Below are 15,418 nucleotides of genomic sequence, written 5' to 3'. Positions count from 1 at the left end.
GAGTAGGCGGAGGGGAAAGATGAGAGTGACAGAATAATGACACTGAGCAGTCAGAGAGCTGTGAGGTCTGAGCTGCTGGACGCCTCAGTCATGATGTACCCAGCCGTCATCCCGTCTTTCCCCTGTAGCCTGAGGACAGATGTTTGGTTGGACTCTCCCACAGCGCAGGAAATGGACGCAGTGCCCAGTAGAGTGTCCCTCGCCCACCGAGACAGCCAGACCTGAAACGCAAGACATTAACACCACAGTTTTTCTTTGTCTTTAAACTGGGGCACGGCTGTAGCACAAAGGAGCTCATTCAGACCTGCTCGCAAGAAGCGGCCGCTCGCTGGCAAAAAGGGGCCGGAGGCGTAAGGACGCCCTCTATGTCTTAGCGAGCTACGGCACTGAGCACTCGCTAGTGTATAAAGACGCCCCCTTTCCACTCGCAACACACGTCATCTCCTGGAATTGCAGGATTAATCGGTAGGATTAATCGGTAACATCGAGAGCCATCGGAGCTGCTCGCAGCCCTTGAGGTAGCCTTACCCCGCCTCAAGCACTGCGATCTGCGCTGGCTGAAATATATGCAGGTGACGTGTACAATGACGCTACTTTGCTAATTATGCACGCCCTTTTAAACAGTGTTTTGTCAATGTGACACGCCTGGGTCCGCAACACCACTCCCCTGTTTACAATCACCTTCCCCTGTTACCACCCACAAATGGCACTATCTGTCACTCAAAGCAGCGGGCAGTCTGTGTGCTACGAGCGCACGATTCCCCATCGCTGAGACAGGCTTGCGCACGCGCACTGCGAATTATAGGCATGCGCACTGAGCAACAATCACCCGGCAGCGAGCGATCGCGCCTTAGCAAACGGCTCCGAATCAGGTCCAAAGTTCCCCCTGTCAATAAATTCACCAAACTGTCCAATTGGATAGAAATTAGGTGCAGGAACCAGTCTCCTTAATGCCGATTACCCAGGTTCATGGAGGTCCGTTCCTGCCATCATTATCTAGGAATATTATAGCGTGGTTTGACCATTTCCATGTGTTAGAGACTGCTGGACCCGCTGTGATGCTAGCGATTGGCACTGGCTGTCTTTGAGTGTGTAATATGAAGAGTGCCATGACTTTACCAGGGGCACATGCAAGGATACTTGGGATTCTCCATGAGATGAAAATAGATAGCGGCTCCCATGGCAGCATCTAATGAATATTATGGGCAGTAATGAGCTCTGGACATTGCCGAAGCCACAGGCCCCCCGCTCTGTATAACTTTTGGTGCCTGGTGATAACCCAGTGAACCACTCACAACACTTGATATCCACACCAAACTACTGTTTATTCATTAGAACGCACACTCATACCCTCCCCTAATGTATGAGAGGTATTGTGAGCTCACAACCAATAGATGCCGACATCATTGGCACTGAACACTCCCTTCCCCCATCAATACACTCCCACTGCCAAGAACTGCTGCCGGCATTGGATACCACTAAGGGGTAATCCCTTCAGTATAGTATAGTGTTCATTCTAGCACCCTACACATATCACACCCTGTGCAGTTCCTCTTTCCAGCCTGGGGTTTTGTTCTTTGCTCTGGTGCTTCTAGCACACTCTGGTCTGTATCTCAGCAGTTTGTTGCATCAGCTGAGTGTGCTAGAAGCACCAGAGCAGAGAGCAACAACCCCAGGCAGGAAAGAGGAACTGCGACATGTTGTGCCAGGTGCAGTGGCTAGAATGCACACTAATAGTATACAAAGAAAGCCAATATATACCATACATCTGTAATAATAAGAGGTGGTGGATAGATAAGAGTAGAGTATAGAACACACTGACCTGTACAATGAGGGGTCGTCCTTGCTGCTTTCGGTAGAATATCGCCTTCAGGTCAAACTCTGGGTTTCGGCCCTTGACTGTGCGTGATCTCGCCTTATGTCCCTCACAGTGAACCGTGGCATAGACAGCGGGATCTATCAGAAAGGACATCAGAGTAACTCCCTTTCATATATCGTACAGCCAGAAAATATTACTGCCCAGGGACTTACCGCTGTCATTGCTGGGCACCGCCAGGCCGGACGCCGCATGAACAGTGATAGAAGTGACAACTCTCGGGACCCCAAGGCAGAACGATAGGCAGGAGGGCTCCGGGACATCTTGCGTCAGCTCCCTGTGGACAAAAACCCAATTGGATTACACCCGTTTACTGCTGAATGATTTCACTTCTCCTTGTGACAAGTCCCCAAGCTTCCTCCCACAAAATACAAAGACATTACAGATATACTTATACTGTAAATGAGACCTTGTTTTGAGCAGTAATGTTCCTATCAAGCAGTTCTGATCAATCTAACATTCACAGCACAGCTCAGCCACATTATTGCCACATGTGATCATTCAGAACCAATAGAGTGAAAGCTGACAGTTTGATGACATCACGGAATGTTTGCCTGGAGTGCAGCGATCATGCTTCTGCTAGTACGTAGGCGTGTATCCGTCTCATTAATACTCATGAATAGTTACAGCTGCCCGGAAGATGGATAAAATCATACTGCAGGTTAAACAGTGACCAAGCCTTACAGCCATTCCACACAGTAAGTGTAAGATACGCTTAATGTAAGTGCTTGTGGTCCTCCTACTTATTTTGTGATTAACTCTGTCATACCAATTATATAAAAGACCATAATTGGTACAAAAGAAGACGCAAACCGAAGTACCTAAACCTCACCCAAACCGTACTCAGGTTTACATTTTTAAGCCACACTCAAACTCTTAGGGGGTCATTCAAGCGCTGAGCACTGGCAACCGACTCGATGTTGCCCCACTGGGCACGCGCACGATGGAGCCGGCTCCCTCGTGCGCATGCGTGAGACCCAGCTAGCGACGGAACGCTCCGTCGCTTGGGGTCTCGCAGCAGACGGGGCGAACTATCGATGGTGAGTGACAGCTCGCCCCATTTGGGAGGCGGGCAGGGGGCGTGCCTGCCCAAACGGAGGCGTTCCCGCTCGATCAGAGCAGGAAGCTCCCTGGGGCTTACGAGTGCCCAGACCCAACCTTAGGGTCTGGTCGTAAGCCCCAATGGTCGAGATGGTCTTGACCATCGCGACCATCCCTCATGTCAGTCGCTAGAGCTGTGGGTGTTAACTGATTCAGTGTGACCGCTTGCAACTAACAACCGCCTCTGAATGAGGTCCTTAGTCCCTGCCCATTTGCGGGACCAGAAAATCGGGACAGTCGAACCAAAATCAGGATTTCTGTGAGATAGGAAAAATGATCCGGGAGGAATGTATTCCCCTATTTTCTGCAGCCTATATATCCTTTTATTCAGTAGAAGAACCTTAATTCTGCCAAACCTCTCCAATGTAACCTTACCTACCTCTCCTCCACAAACACCATCATCTTGCCCCATGAAAGTGTGCCCCCTGGTGGAAATCTATGCACATGGCAGATCTAAGGCTGCTTTATGTTCTTCATAAATGACTGATATGACAGCTGTAATAAGTCTCATGGGCTTTATTTTCTATACTGTACCTGAGGTGGCTGGCCCGGTCTGTATAAACCCGCAGGAGGAAGGCGCCAGCCTGGCCAGGCTGGAAAGTGGTTGGTAAGATCACATAGCGTCCTCGTTGCAGCTCAGTGTGCACCAAGACACTGCGGGAATTTATGTATGTAGAGGAGGAAGCCTTGGCGGCGATGCAGTGTAATCGATATTTGCGATTCACCTCCACCTGACAGTGAGAAGGGACAACGAAAATAAGTGTACAAATATAGGGAAAGGCAAATTAGTCACAATGCTTAACCTGCAGCTGAGACAGCCAAGCATAGAATGTTAAGGAAGGTGGGTGGTGCTGACTACTGCACCATGGAGATGGTTGTCAAGGGACGTCTTAGCTGGGCATCACTGTATAGTGCAGCTGGGTGGGCAAGCAATGTTGCCTATAGAATTAAGGCAGCCATTTTGTGGACTAACCAATATTGAAATGTTATGCAGCAGTTATGTGACTGGTTTCAAGCAAGTGAATAGGCTACATTCTCAGTATTGTCACTGGTCCCTAGTGATTGAATAGGCTACATTCTCAGTATTGTCACTGGTCCCTAGTGATTGGATAGGCTGCATTTTCAGTGATGTCACTGGCTCCTAGTGACTGGATAGGCTGCATTTCAGTGATGTCACTGGTTCCAAGTGAACGGATAGGATGCATTCTCAGTGATGTCACTGGCCCATGGGGAATGGATAGGCTGCATTCTCAGTGATGTCACTGGCCCATGGGGAATGGATAGGCTGCATTCTCAGTGATGTCACTGGCCCATGGGGAATGGATAGGCTGCATTATCAGTGATGTCACTGGCCCATGGGGAATGGATAGGCTGCATTCTCAGTGATGTCACTGGCCCATGGGGACTGGATAGGCTGCATTCTCAGTGATGTCACTGGCTTATGGGGAATGGATAGGCTGCATTCTCAGTGATGTCACTGGCTTATGGGGAATGGATAGGCTGCATTCTCAGTGATGTCACTGGCCCATGGGAAATGGATAGGGTGCATTATCAGTGATGTCTGGCCCATGGGGAATGGATAGCCTGCATTCTCAGTGATGTCACTGGCCCATGGGGAATGGATAGGCTGCATTATCAGTGATGTCACTGGCTTATGGGGAATGGATAGGCTGCATTCTCAGTGATGTCACTGGCCCATGGGGAATGGATAGGCTGCATTCTCAGTGATGTCACTGGCTTATGGGGAATGGATAGGCTGCATTCTCAGTGATGTCACTGGCTTATGGGGAATGGATAGACTGCATTCTCAGTGATGTCACTGGCCCATGGGGAATGGATAAGCTGCATTATCAGTGATGTCACTGGCCCATGGGGAATGTATAGGGTACAGTACATTCTCAGTGATGTTACTGGCTTATGGGGAATGGATAGGCTGCATTCTCAGTGATGTCACTGGCCCATGGGGAATGGATAAGCTGCAATTTTGTTGTAGAATTTAATGACACCCAGAGGTAAATGTACACATTAAATAATAACTAATAATTGTAGTAATAAAAACAATAAAAAATATAATAGGAACTGAAATCTCATGTTTCAGCTCAGGAGTCTGCAAAAATGTTAACGTTCAAACATTTAGTAATTGTATATGTTCACCAGTGATGAGAGGGAGGAGATCACATGGAATGATTATACTATATGTCACCTTAAAGACAAAGAATCCAATGGGCAGGTTATCCCCACCACCAGCGCTGCGCTGAGTCCTCTGGTCTTCCTGCTCCAGGGAGATGAGGACAGAGTCATGGTCTAATGTCACATCAAAGCAGAACTGCAATAGAAAAAGGGACATTATATATATATATAATTTATTTATTCAAACGCAGTTGTGTTATTTCAGCAGGACTTTGTTGCAGATGTGTAGCTTTATGCCTGTAAGGAAATATATCTGTACATGGGTTGTCGCTTGGAAGGTATGTTCCTGAGCTAGGTGCAGGTGAGTGCCAATATGACAATCGGCATGTCTTCCTATGGAATGTGCCGATAGGCAATTGCTATTGTGAAGGTAATTTACCACAGAGTAGGCAGGTTATAGTTGTGTACCTGTGGGTTGTGCAGGTAGGTGGCCTTGTTATTAGGACAACCACCACTCCTATCCTTCAGAGGGTCTGGATGTTGCCTCCAGGCAGAAAAAGTGGTCTCCTCTTTCCATGTCTTGTGAGGGCTCAGAAAGTGAGTGTTCACTCGGCGGCAGACAGTGATATCGGTGAAGTGAGTGCAAAAGTCATCCCAGCTCATCCTAGGAATGGATGACAAGGTGAGTGAGGGTTTGATGAGCGAGCAGAAGGGAGGAGTGAGGCAATGGAGGAGATAGGGGGAGTCAGCGAAAGAGAAACAATGAGTCTGGGGCTACCTACGGACATATCTGCTAAGGGTTGGGGTGGTAGCAAGTAATGAGGAAAATAAATAGAATGGAGACAGATGAGTGTTGAGCCTAGACGGGTGGAGGAGGAACACTGCCCACCTAAGATTCTTTCTGGGTCTATATTTACCAAAACTCTCCATCATCATTCACAGTGACCCCCATCTTCTCTTTCTTGCTTCGGCTCACCTTCTTCCACTCTTCAGACCTACGGAAACAGACTCGGCAGCTCTTGCTCGTGCCCTTAACTTTGAATTCTTTATAATGTCATTGAGTCCCCACAGAGAGGAGAACACAAATACCCTTGGTATTATATACTGACACAATAAGAAGGTATCTCTTACCCATCGCTCCAGGGCCCCTTCCACTCTCCGCTCCCCCACGGGTTTTGCAGACGAATGAGGCGCAGCTTGTGTGTCCGAAAAAGTGACAAGAGCCCTGAGTGCAGAGTGATGCTTTTGACGGAGGTGATGCTGTAAGCATGGCCCGTTACCAGGCCGCTGGAGAGGACCTCTTCAAAACCCTGACTTGGACTTGGCTGATGAGGGAGAAACATAGGTCTCGGTTTATCAAAAGAACAAATACTTCCAATGTTACTGAGATAGCACCCTTATAATCTCTCAGTGAAGGTACTGCAAGCTAAATGTCAGAACGGGTTAGACTTTGAAGTACAAGAGATGATTTGGTAAATTGTACCCTAATGGAGGAGCATATGAGGGATGCCCGCGAGTGAGCCTTCAACACAGCCTTGAAAAGCTTCTTCTTGTCTTCCTCTGCCCCAAGGTTTCTTTCAAGAAGATCAATGGCCTCAGAAACTCCTCCAGTGAAGTCAATAAGAGCTTCTCCGGTACTTCCCCCATCCAAAGACTCATAACTTCCTATGAGCCTGGAAGAGAAGACGACAAGGTAGAAGAACAAAAGGATGCTAAGTTAGGGAAGAGACAGGAGCATAGCAGACACTGGAGGACACACAGTTGATGTTAGGTGTCCCTTACTTGGCATAAGCTTTTTCAAGCAGTGAACACCAGAACACTTCCCCATCCCGACCAGGTCTGCAAAAGATTAACTCCCCTCCAGATGTGGGCAAGCGGTCATCAATCACAACTTCCAGCCAGCGGCCAAAGCGCCAGAAGCGAAACCTGAAGATCCCAACGTGAGGGGCGCCACCCGGACGAGGCCAGTCTTGCTCCTGGGGAGAAGGTATCACCTTGGTTGGGAGTAGATTGAGAAAAGAAGACTTAGTCATATGAAGTTGGATCTTAAAGCACAGTAAGTAGAATAGAAGCGAGTTTTCCACATAAAGGATATTAAAGAACTAAAAGCAAATAATATACGTTATATTTATGTTCAACATGTGTCTGCAGGATCCTGTTCCAAAATAGTGTAGCTGTGGCATAAGGTGATACCGCTACCTAGATCTTTGTTCCCGTTATTAATATTATTTGTTAGTATAGTTGTGGTTAGCAGTTTAACTAGGGGACAGCCGTATTAATGTCCAACACCACTTATTCTCTGCAAAGCCTTCTTCCTTATCCAAGACACTCCACTTTTACTTACATAATGTTTTCCACTGTTGTGGCAGTCCAGGTTCTGTGTTACTACAGTGCTACAGGTGGACTCTACCACACTACATTACTCTATGGGCCTGGTTCAGCAGTGATCGCCACTGCGATTATCCACGCAATCGTCCGATTGTTGCGTACTGCGCACGCATATGCATCGCAGTGCGCGAGGACTGCACTGCGAACGGTGGCTACGCAGACCCATAATTTTCAGAGGGTATTCACATCCATCGCAGAGTGAATGACAGGAAGTACAGTTTGGGGTGAGTGACGGGGGTTGGTCGGCGAAACGCAAGCATGCCAGTGCATTTGTACGCCATTGCAGGGGCGTGCATAAACTAGCCATAAGCAGCTTGGCCTTTCACAGCGTGCGATGAGGTTAGCAATTCCTCAGTAAGGTCAGACCTTGTGCAAGTGTGCGTGAGGCTGCGATGGTACTCGATGTTACCAATTATCACGGATGTGTGTAAGGTAAAGGGGGCGTTCTTATGGTAGGCTGCGTATGGCATTGCGATTGCAATCGTTAGCATGTCTTCGCAGTGAGACTGCGTGGGTAAACGCTGAATCAGGAACAAAATGCTGACTCTCGGGCAAGGTCAGAAACTTGCAGCTATTGTAGCGGATGGACAACATTGTCTGGCCCTGCTCCGGCCACTACACCCCAAAGCTGGCGTACCTCCTGCAACTGCTGTAGAATTGCCCCTTATTTCTTAGACCATGCACCTTAGCCACCCAAACTGTGAGACCATAGCACTAACTTAGCAGCCCCCACCCCTTTATAGTCAGGTAAATCAGCTCTGCCAAAATTGGGACTACGGTGCGGATATAGAGTAACACCCACACACCACGGTTCTGGTGCAAGTGTCTGTTCTTATGACCCACGTATTTTATTCCACTGCATTTTGATGTAAATAATTTGTTAGCTAATATGTGTGTGAAAATGAGAGCTATAGTCTAATGCTGTATTTCTACCATGTATATATAAAGCTGTGGCGTAATGTCCTATATCTGCCATGGGAAGCAATGGCTCCATGTAGTGTTCCATCAGGTGGAGGTACTTACCTTCTTCCAAATTGATGGATCCCCAGCCAGACAAGAAACAGCTGCTACAAACCAGCAGTTGCCCAGACTGCCTTGCTGTAGGTCCCGTGGACTGATTCCCGTGTCAGAAAACAGACGGGGTGACTGGACAAGTTCCTGAGAGGAAGAATGGCATTATTACTGTCAGGTTCTTGCCCCTGCCTTATATACAGAATAAATTACATACTACTGACATATCATAGAAACAGAGAATTTGACGGCAGATAAGAACCACTTGGCCCATCCAGTCTGCCCCTTTGCATGTATCCTTTAGGCAACTTCAACCTTATTTGCTCCTTAAGGATATTCTTATGCTTATCCCAAGCGTGTTTCAATTGTTCCACCATTTTAGCTTCAACCACATCTGATGGGAGGCTATTCCACTTATCCACTACCCTTCCTGTGAAGTCATTTTTCCTCAAATTTCCTCTGAGCCTACCTCCCACCAGTGTCAGTGCATGTCCTCGTGTTCTTGTATTTCTCTTCCTTTGAACAATGCTTCCCTCCTGTCCTCCTGCCTACTACCATATCACAATGCCTACTGCCATATCCGCCTACTTCCTGCCATATCCCCCTGCCTACTGCCATATCTCCCTGCCCACTACCATATCACAATGCCTACTGCCATATCCCCCTACTTCCTGCCATATCCCAATGCTTACTGCCATATACCCTGCCTACTGCCATATCCGCCTACTTCCTGCCATATCCCCCTGCCTACTGCCATATCTCCCTGCCTACTACCATATCACAATGCCTACTGCCATATCCCCCTACTTCCTGCCATATCCCAATGCTTACTGCCATATCCCCTGCCTACTGCCACATCTCCCTGCTTACTGCCATATTCCAGTGCTTATTGCCATATCCCCTGCCTACTGCCACATCTCCTTGCCTACTGCCATATCCCTCTGCCTGCTGCCATATCTCCCTGCTTACTGCCATATCTCCCTGTCTACTGCCATATCTCACAGCCTACTCCCATATCCCTCTGCCTACTGCTATATCTCCCTGCTTACTGCCATATCTCCATGCCTGCTGCCGTATCCCAAAGGCCTACTGCCATATCCCTCTGCCTCCTCCCATATATCTCTGCCTCCCATATATCTCTACCTCCTCCCATATCTCCTTGCCTACTCCTATATCTCCCTGCCTACTCACATATCCCTATTTTTTTTGGCAACTACACTCCAAACATCTGCACTGACTGTGGACAGGAAAAGGTCATTTGGCCTCACATAATGGTGTGATCTTGGACAGACAGCTTTGTCAACCATAGTACCATAAGTACTTTTGCCATTCACAATTAAAATACTTGTGTGTGAGAGAGAGAGTGTATGTGAGATAAAAGTTAAAATACAATTTGCTTTTCCATGTGTGTGATTATCAGTTAACCCAAGTGTACTGCGATAGGCTACTTCATCAAAGTGTGATTCATATGTGTGCCGCTAATCAAGACTAATGTTCAACACTTGTTTAATACCCCGTTATGCAAGGTATTATGCCTAATTAACACTGTGCGGACAATTCCCAGCAGTCTCTGCAGCTGCTCTGGAGGCCAGCAGCAGGTTACATGACCAGTGTCAGGCAGGTGACAGTTGGAAAGGAGTGGCAGTTGGTACTTGCGGTACGAGGTAACAGACTCAGGAGCAGGACGCAGGCGCCAAGAAGACATGCTCTATGCAGGAAATGGAGCTGCTGCGGGTGATTTAGCTGACAGGCGGCTGCGGTGAAGGGGAGGGTCGCATTTTTGGAGTCAGCCTGAAGTAGCTAGGAGAGTACTGTCTGCTGCAGCTTTTGGGGAATAGCCTACTAAGGACATTGGAGGCAGCGCTCCAGTTAAGGAGGTGAACACAGCACCCACTGGCGTAACTATAGAGGGTGCAAGGGGTGCGCTTGCTATGAGGCCCAATGGCCAAGCAAGCAATCCCCCGCCCCCACTATAGTCAAATACAGCGCCATTGTTATTTTTAATCAGGAGTCGGTCATGAGCCAATAGGAACTCGCGGACCAGCGAGTCCCGATTGGCTCGCGATTAGAAAATGACATCAGCTCTCTTAGAAGCTTGGTGGAGGCGTGGCTATGACTACATCCCCGAACCATGGCCACGCCTCCTCCCAGCTTCAGTAAGTTCAATGAGAGATGGAATGGCGCGCCAGGCTCAGGAGGGGGTAAGTAGTGCGGGAGTAAGTGCATGTTCAGTCGACTGACAAGACGATCAAACGACCAGCGGGAGCGCGCATCATTGATCGTTAACGACCAAACACTGCACGATTTATAAACGATTTTTAAACGATTGAACTATAACTACGTCGTTATCGTTCAATCGCCTGCTAAAATCGTGTAGTGGATGCCCCCCTTTAGAGTTATAATGTGGCAAAACTAGTTTATTGTGTTCATTTTAACTATATATAGTTGAATTGCAATGTTGCCAATGTAACTAAATTGAAATATGTGCATTGTATGAAAATATCTTCTTACTTGCGGAGAGTGGGGTCCAGTGGAGTCGATTGTGGAAACATTACTGCTAAATAAAGCTTCTGGTGTTTGATAAAATTGTATTCAAAATTCCTTACTAAATTGTATAAAGTTTAAGGTTTAATTGGGGACAACCTGCCTCTCTGCAGGGGTGTAGAAAGTCCAGAAGACAACAGGGATGATCCATCCAGCAACACGCTAAGGGATCTATTTACTAAGCAGTGTTAGGAGACAGAGTGAAAAGTGATAAGGTACCAGCCAATCAGTTCCCAACTGTCATTTTTCAAACACAGCCTGTGAGATGACAGTTGGGAGGTGATTGGCTGGCACCTTATCACTTTCTTATCACTCTTCACTCTGTCTCCTAACACTGCTTAGTAAATAGACCCCTAATACTTAATCGTCACCACAGATAGGGTGTTATACTTGCACCAGACAACCTGATAAAGCTGGGTACACACTAAACAATGTGTGCACCCAGCGATCCGACACACAAACCGGCTGTCGGGCGGTCCATACACACTGGGCGATCCAGTGCCCAACTACACCTTTTTTAACGATTTGTCGTCCGATGTGTCGGAATCCGCCAATTTGTTAGAGATATTGTGTAGTGTGTACACAGCTAGAGGGGTCTATTTACTAAGCAGTGTTAGGAGACAGAGTGAAAAGTGATAAAGTACCAGCCAATCAGCTCCTAACTGCTAAGTCACAGTCTGTGTTTGAAAAATGACAGTTAGGAGCTGATTGGCTGGCACCTTATCACTTTTCACTCTGTCTCCTAACACTGCTTAGTAAATAGACCCCCAAGACTGTGAGGGGCAGCGAGGATGTGTATGAGGTTATAGGTTGATATAAAAACAGTCATATTTACATGTACTTAACATCCTAATATTGTTTTGTGAGTATCCCCAAGACGTTTGGCAGCAGTGTAGGATGTATTTCAGGTGCAGGTTATGACAATTGCACGTTTTTATGGGAAATTGCATAAAAGCATATTGACTTTATTGCCAGACTCACATTACTTTGATGGGGGTATTTTTTGCCAAAATTCTGGGTACCCCACACTGAGGGGCCCCCATCTCCTATACACAATGCAGTTATTTATTTTATCGGCTGAACAAGTATTCACGAGAATGCCACCTCTCCGTTCACTAGGAGGCGGTGTGGTGCCTCAGTGATATCACTAATTCCTAGTGAACCGGGAGGCTGAACAGTGGTTCAGCCCACAAAATACATGCCTCCACTCTATGTAGCCAGCAGGCCTACCTAAAGGCATATAAAAAAGTATAGGTCATCCTAACGACTACTAATCTTAAATGATACGATTATCCCAGCTGTTCAACCCAAGGCCCTGATACAGACCCGCTCGTTGCCGGAGGCAGCTCACAGGTCTGGAGGGCCTTTTTTTTTTTTTTTTTTGAGTCCGGCCTCATGGCCGCTCGCTAAGCTGTGAGTGGTCCCTTGTGGTAGGGTCTCGTCTGCCGCAAGCCCCAGTGAGCTTCCGGCTCTAATAGAGCCGGAAGCTCACTACTGACATCACTGGTGATGTCAGTAGGGCCGCCCACAAACGGCAGGCGTTCCTTCAGGAATGCCTCCGTTTGTCCAGCCACCCCCCCCCCACCCCGCCTACAAAACGGGGCAAGCTGTCGATCAACATCGGCAGCCGCCCCGTTTGTAGCGAGCCCCGGAGCGACCCGCTTGCGAGCGGGTCTGAATCAGGCCCCAAGTGCAATGCAAAGGCCCATCCATCTAAGAATTCTGATTTACACCCCTGTAGCCATTTTTTTTGTGTGAATTGAGAACACTGATTGGATGGCTAACGCACATTCACCTGGCCCACCACGGCCATTGTGCTGGTTAGGTGCTTTTACACAGCCACAAACTTATGAATATTGGTGGACTTTCCCGAATAGCTGAGGTAATGTTACCTGTGGGCGCTTCCATTCCACCACTCTGGGGGGGCGTCTGCTGTAGTAAAGGGAGCTGTCGCTGGCTGGGAACTTTGGGTCCTCAAATAAGTGCCTCTGCTGGCAGCACTGGTTTTTGAGGTGGTGGTAGCGCTGCTCCTGGTAATGCAGAACCATGGCGTGGAGGTCCTACCACCATACAGTCACAGAGATGTATGAATGAGGTGTAATATGCCAGTGTTGCCTTCTACCACTCCATGGGTCCTGTTGAAGTGGGTCCACTCTGCAATTTGCTATGCCAGCACCAAAGGAGCCACAATCATGCTTCAGCTGTACCAGAGAAACCTGACTGTGGGCATCCACCATGCCATTCTGGAGCTAAGTCTCTCCCTTGCTGGACCTGTATTACAGCTTGTGCAGCTCTGTGTGAGAGCTACGAGTGTGTAGGTGTGGTGATTGGTGAGGGACAAAACTTGCCGTTCCAGTTATTCAAGTGAATTCAACAACACCCTGAGAGAGAAGGGAAGAGGAACCAGTATTCACTAAGAGAGAGGGCAGAACGGGAGGAACAAAATATACAGGAGTGAGCGGTACATATAGAGTACACAGGAGTGAGCGGTACATATAGAGTACACAGGAGAGAGTGGTACATATAGGATACACAAGAGAGCGCACATATAGGATACACCGGAGTGAGCGGTACATATAGAATACACAGGAGAGAGTGGTACATATAGGATACACAAGAGAGCGCACATATAGGATACACAGGAGTGAGCGGTACATATAGGATGCACAAGAGAGCGGACATATAGGATACACAGGAGTGAGCTGTACATACAGGAAACACAGGAGAGCGCACATATAGGATATACAGGAGTGAACGGTACATATAGGATATACAGAAGAGCAGTACATATAGAATACACCGGAGAGATTGGTACATATAGGACACACAGGAGACCAGTACATATAGGATACACAGGAGAGCAGTACACATAGGATACACAGGAGTGAGCGGTACATATAGGATACACAGGAGTGAGCGGTACACATAGGATACACAGGAGTGAGCGGTACACATAGGATACACAGGAGTGAGCGGTACACATAGGATACACAGGAGTGAGCGTTACATATAGGATATACAGAAGAGCAGTACATATAGAATACACCGGAGAGATTGGTACATATAGGACACACAGGAGACCAGTACATATAGGATACACAGGAGTGAGCGGTACACATAGGATACACAGGAGTGAGCGGTACACATAGGATACACAGGAGTGAGCGTTACATATAGGATATACAGAAGAGCAGTACATATAGAATACACAAGAGAGATTGGTACATATAGGACACACAGGAGACCAGTACATATAGGATACACAGGAGTGAGCGGTACACATAGGATACACAGGAGTGAGCGGTACATATAGGATACACAGGACTGAGCGGTACACATAGGATACACAGGAGTGAGCGGTACATATAGAATACACCGGAGAGATTGGTACATATAGGACACACAGGAGACCAGTACATATAGGATACACAGGAGTGAGTGGTACACATAGGATACACAGGAGTGAGCGGTACATATAGGATACACCGGAGTGAGCGTTACATATAGGATACACAGGAGAGCAGTACATATAGGATACACCGGAGTGTACGGTACATATAGGATACACGAGAGTGAGTGGTACTTATAGGATACTGAGGAGCAGTAAGGTACATATAGGATACACAGAAGTGAGCGGTACATGTAGGATACACAGGAGTGAGCAGTACATATAGGATACACCGGAGTGAGCGGTACATATAGGATACACAGGAGAGCAGTACATATATGATACACAGGAGTGAGCAGTACATATAGGATACACAGGAGTGAGCGGTACATATAGAATACACAGGAGTGAGCAGTACATATAGGATACACAGGAGTGAGCGGTACAGATAGGATACACAGGAGTGAGCGGTACATATAGAATACACAGGAGTGAGCGGTACATATATGAAACACAGGAGTGAGCGGTACATATAGAATACACAGGAGTGAGCGGTACAGACAGGATACTCAGGAGTGAGCGGTATATATAGGACACACAGGAGTGAGCGGTACATATATGATACACAGGAGAGCAGTACATATAGGATATACAGGAGTGAGCAGTATATATAGGATACACAGGAGTGAGCGGACCATATAGGATAGACAGGAGTGAGCGGTACATATAGAATACACAGGAGTGAGCAGTACATATAGGAAACACAGAAGTGAGCGGTACATACAGGATACACAGGAGTGAGCGGTACATACAGGATACACAGGAGTGTGCGGTTCATATAGTATACACAGGAGTGAGCGGTACATATAGTATACACAGGAGTGAGCGGTACATATAGGATACACAGGAGTGTGTGATACATATAGGACACACAGGAGAGCAGTACATATAGGATACACAGGAGTGAGCGGTACAAGTAG

At 47.5% G+C, this 15,418-nt stretch overlaps 1 protein-coding gene across 1 annotated transcript; it reads right to left on the bottom strand.

Annotated features, from left to right (window-relative positions):
* Positions 1–50: 50 nt before the first annotated feature.
* On the bottom strand, positions 51–13,326 carry LOC148507462 (calpain-5-like). Its single transcript, XM_088446156.1, has 12 exons — positions 12,943–13,326; positions 8,519–8,653; positions 6,890–7,101; positions 6,591–6,780; positions 6,239–6,432; positions 6,025–6,102; positions 5,576–5,771; positions 5,181–5,303; positions 3,512–3,708; positions 2,032–2,153; positions 1,823–1,956; positions 51–221 (listed from the first exon to the last, which is right to left on the bottom strand). Exons 1-12 carry the CDS (start codon positions 13,096–13,098, stop codon positions 51–53), a joined length of 1,908 nt encoding a protein of 635 aa, XP_088302282.1. The 5' UTR covers positions 13,099–13,326.
* Positions 13,327–15,418: the final 2,092 nt, after the last annotated feature.

The sequence above is a fragment of the Taudactylus pleione genome, unplaced genomic scaffold, assembly GCF_031769625.1.
Source record: "Taudactylus pleione unplaced genomic scaffold, aTauple2 ptg000393l, whole genome shotgun sequence".
In the NCBI taxonomy this organism is placed as follows: Eukaryota; Metazoa; Chordata; class Amphibia; order Anura; family Myobatrachidae; genus Taudactylus; species Taudactylus pleione.
Note: the sequence above shows the minus strand (reverse complement) of the source record. Positions and strands in the feature narration are given on the sequence as shown.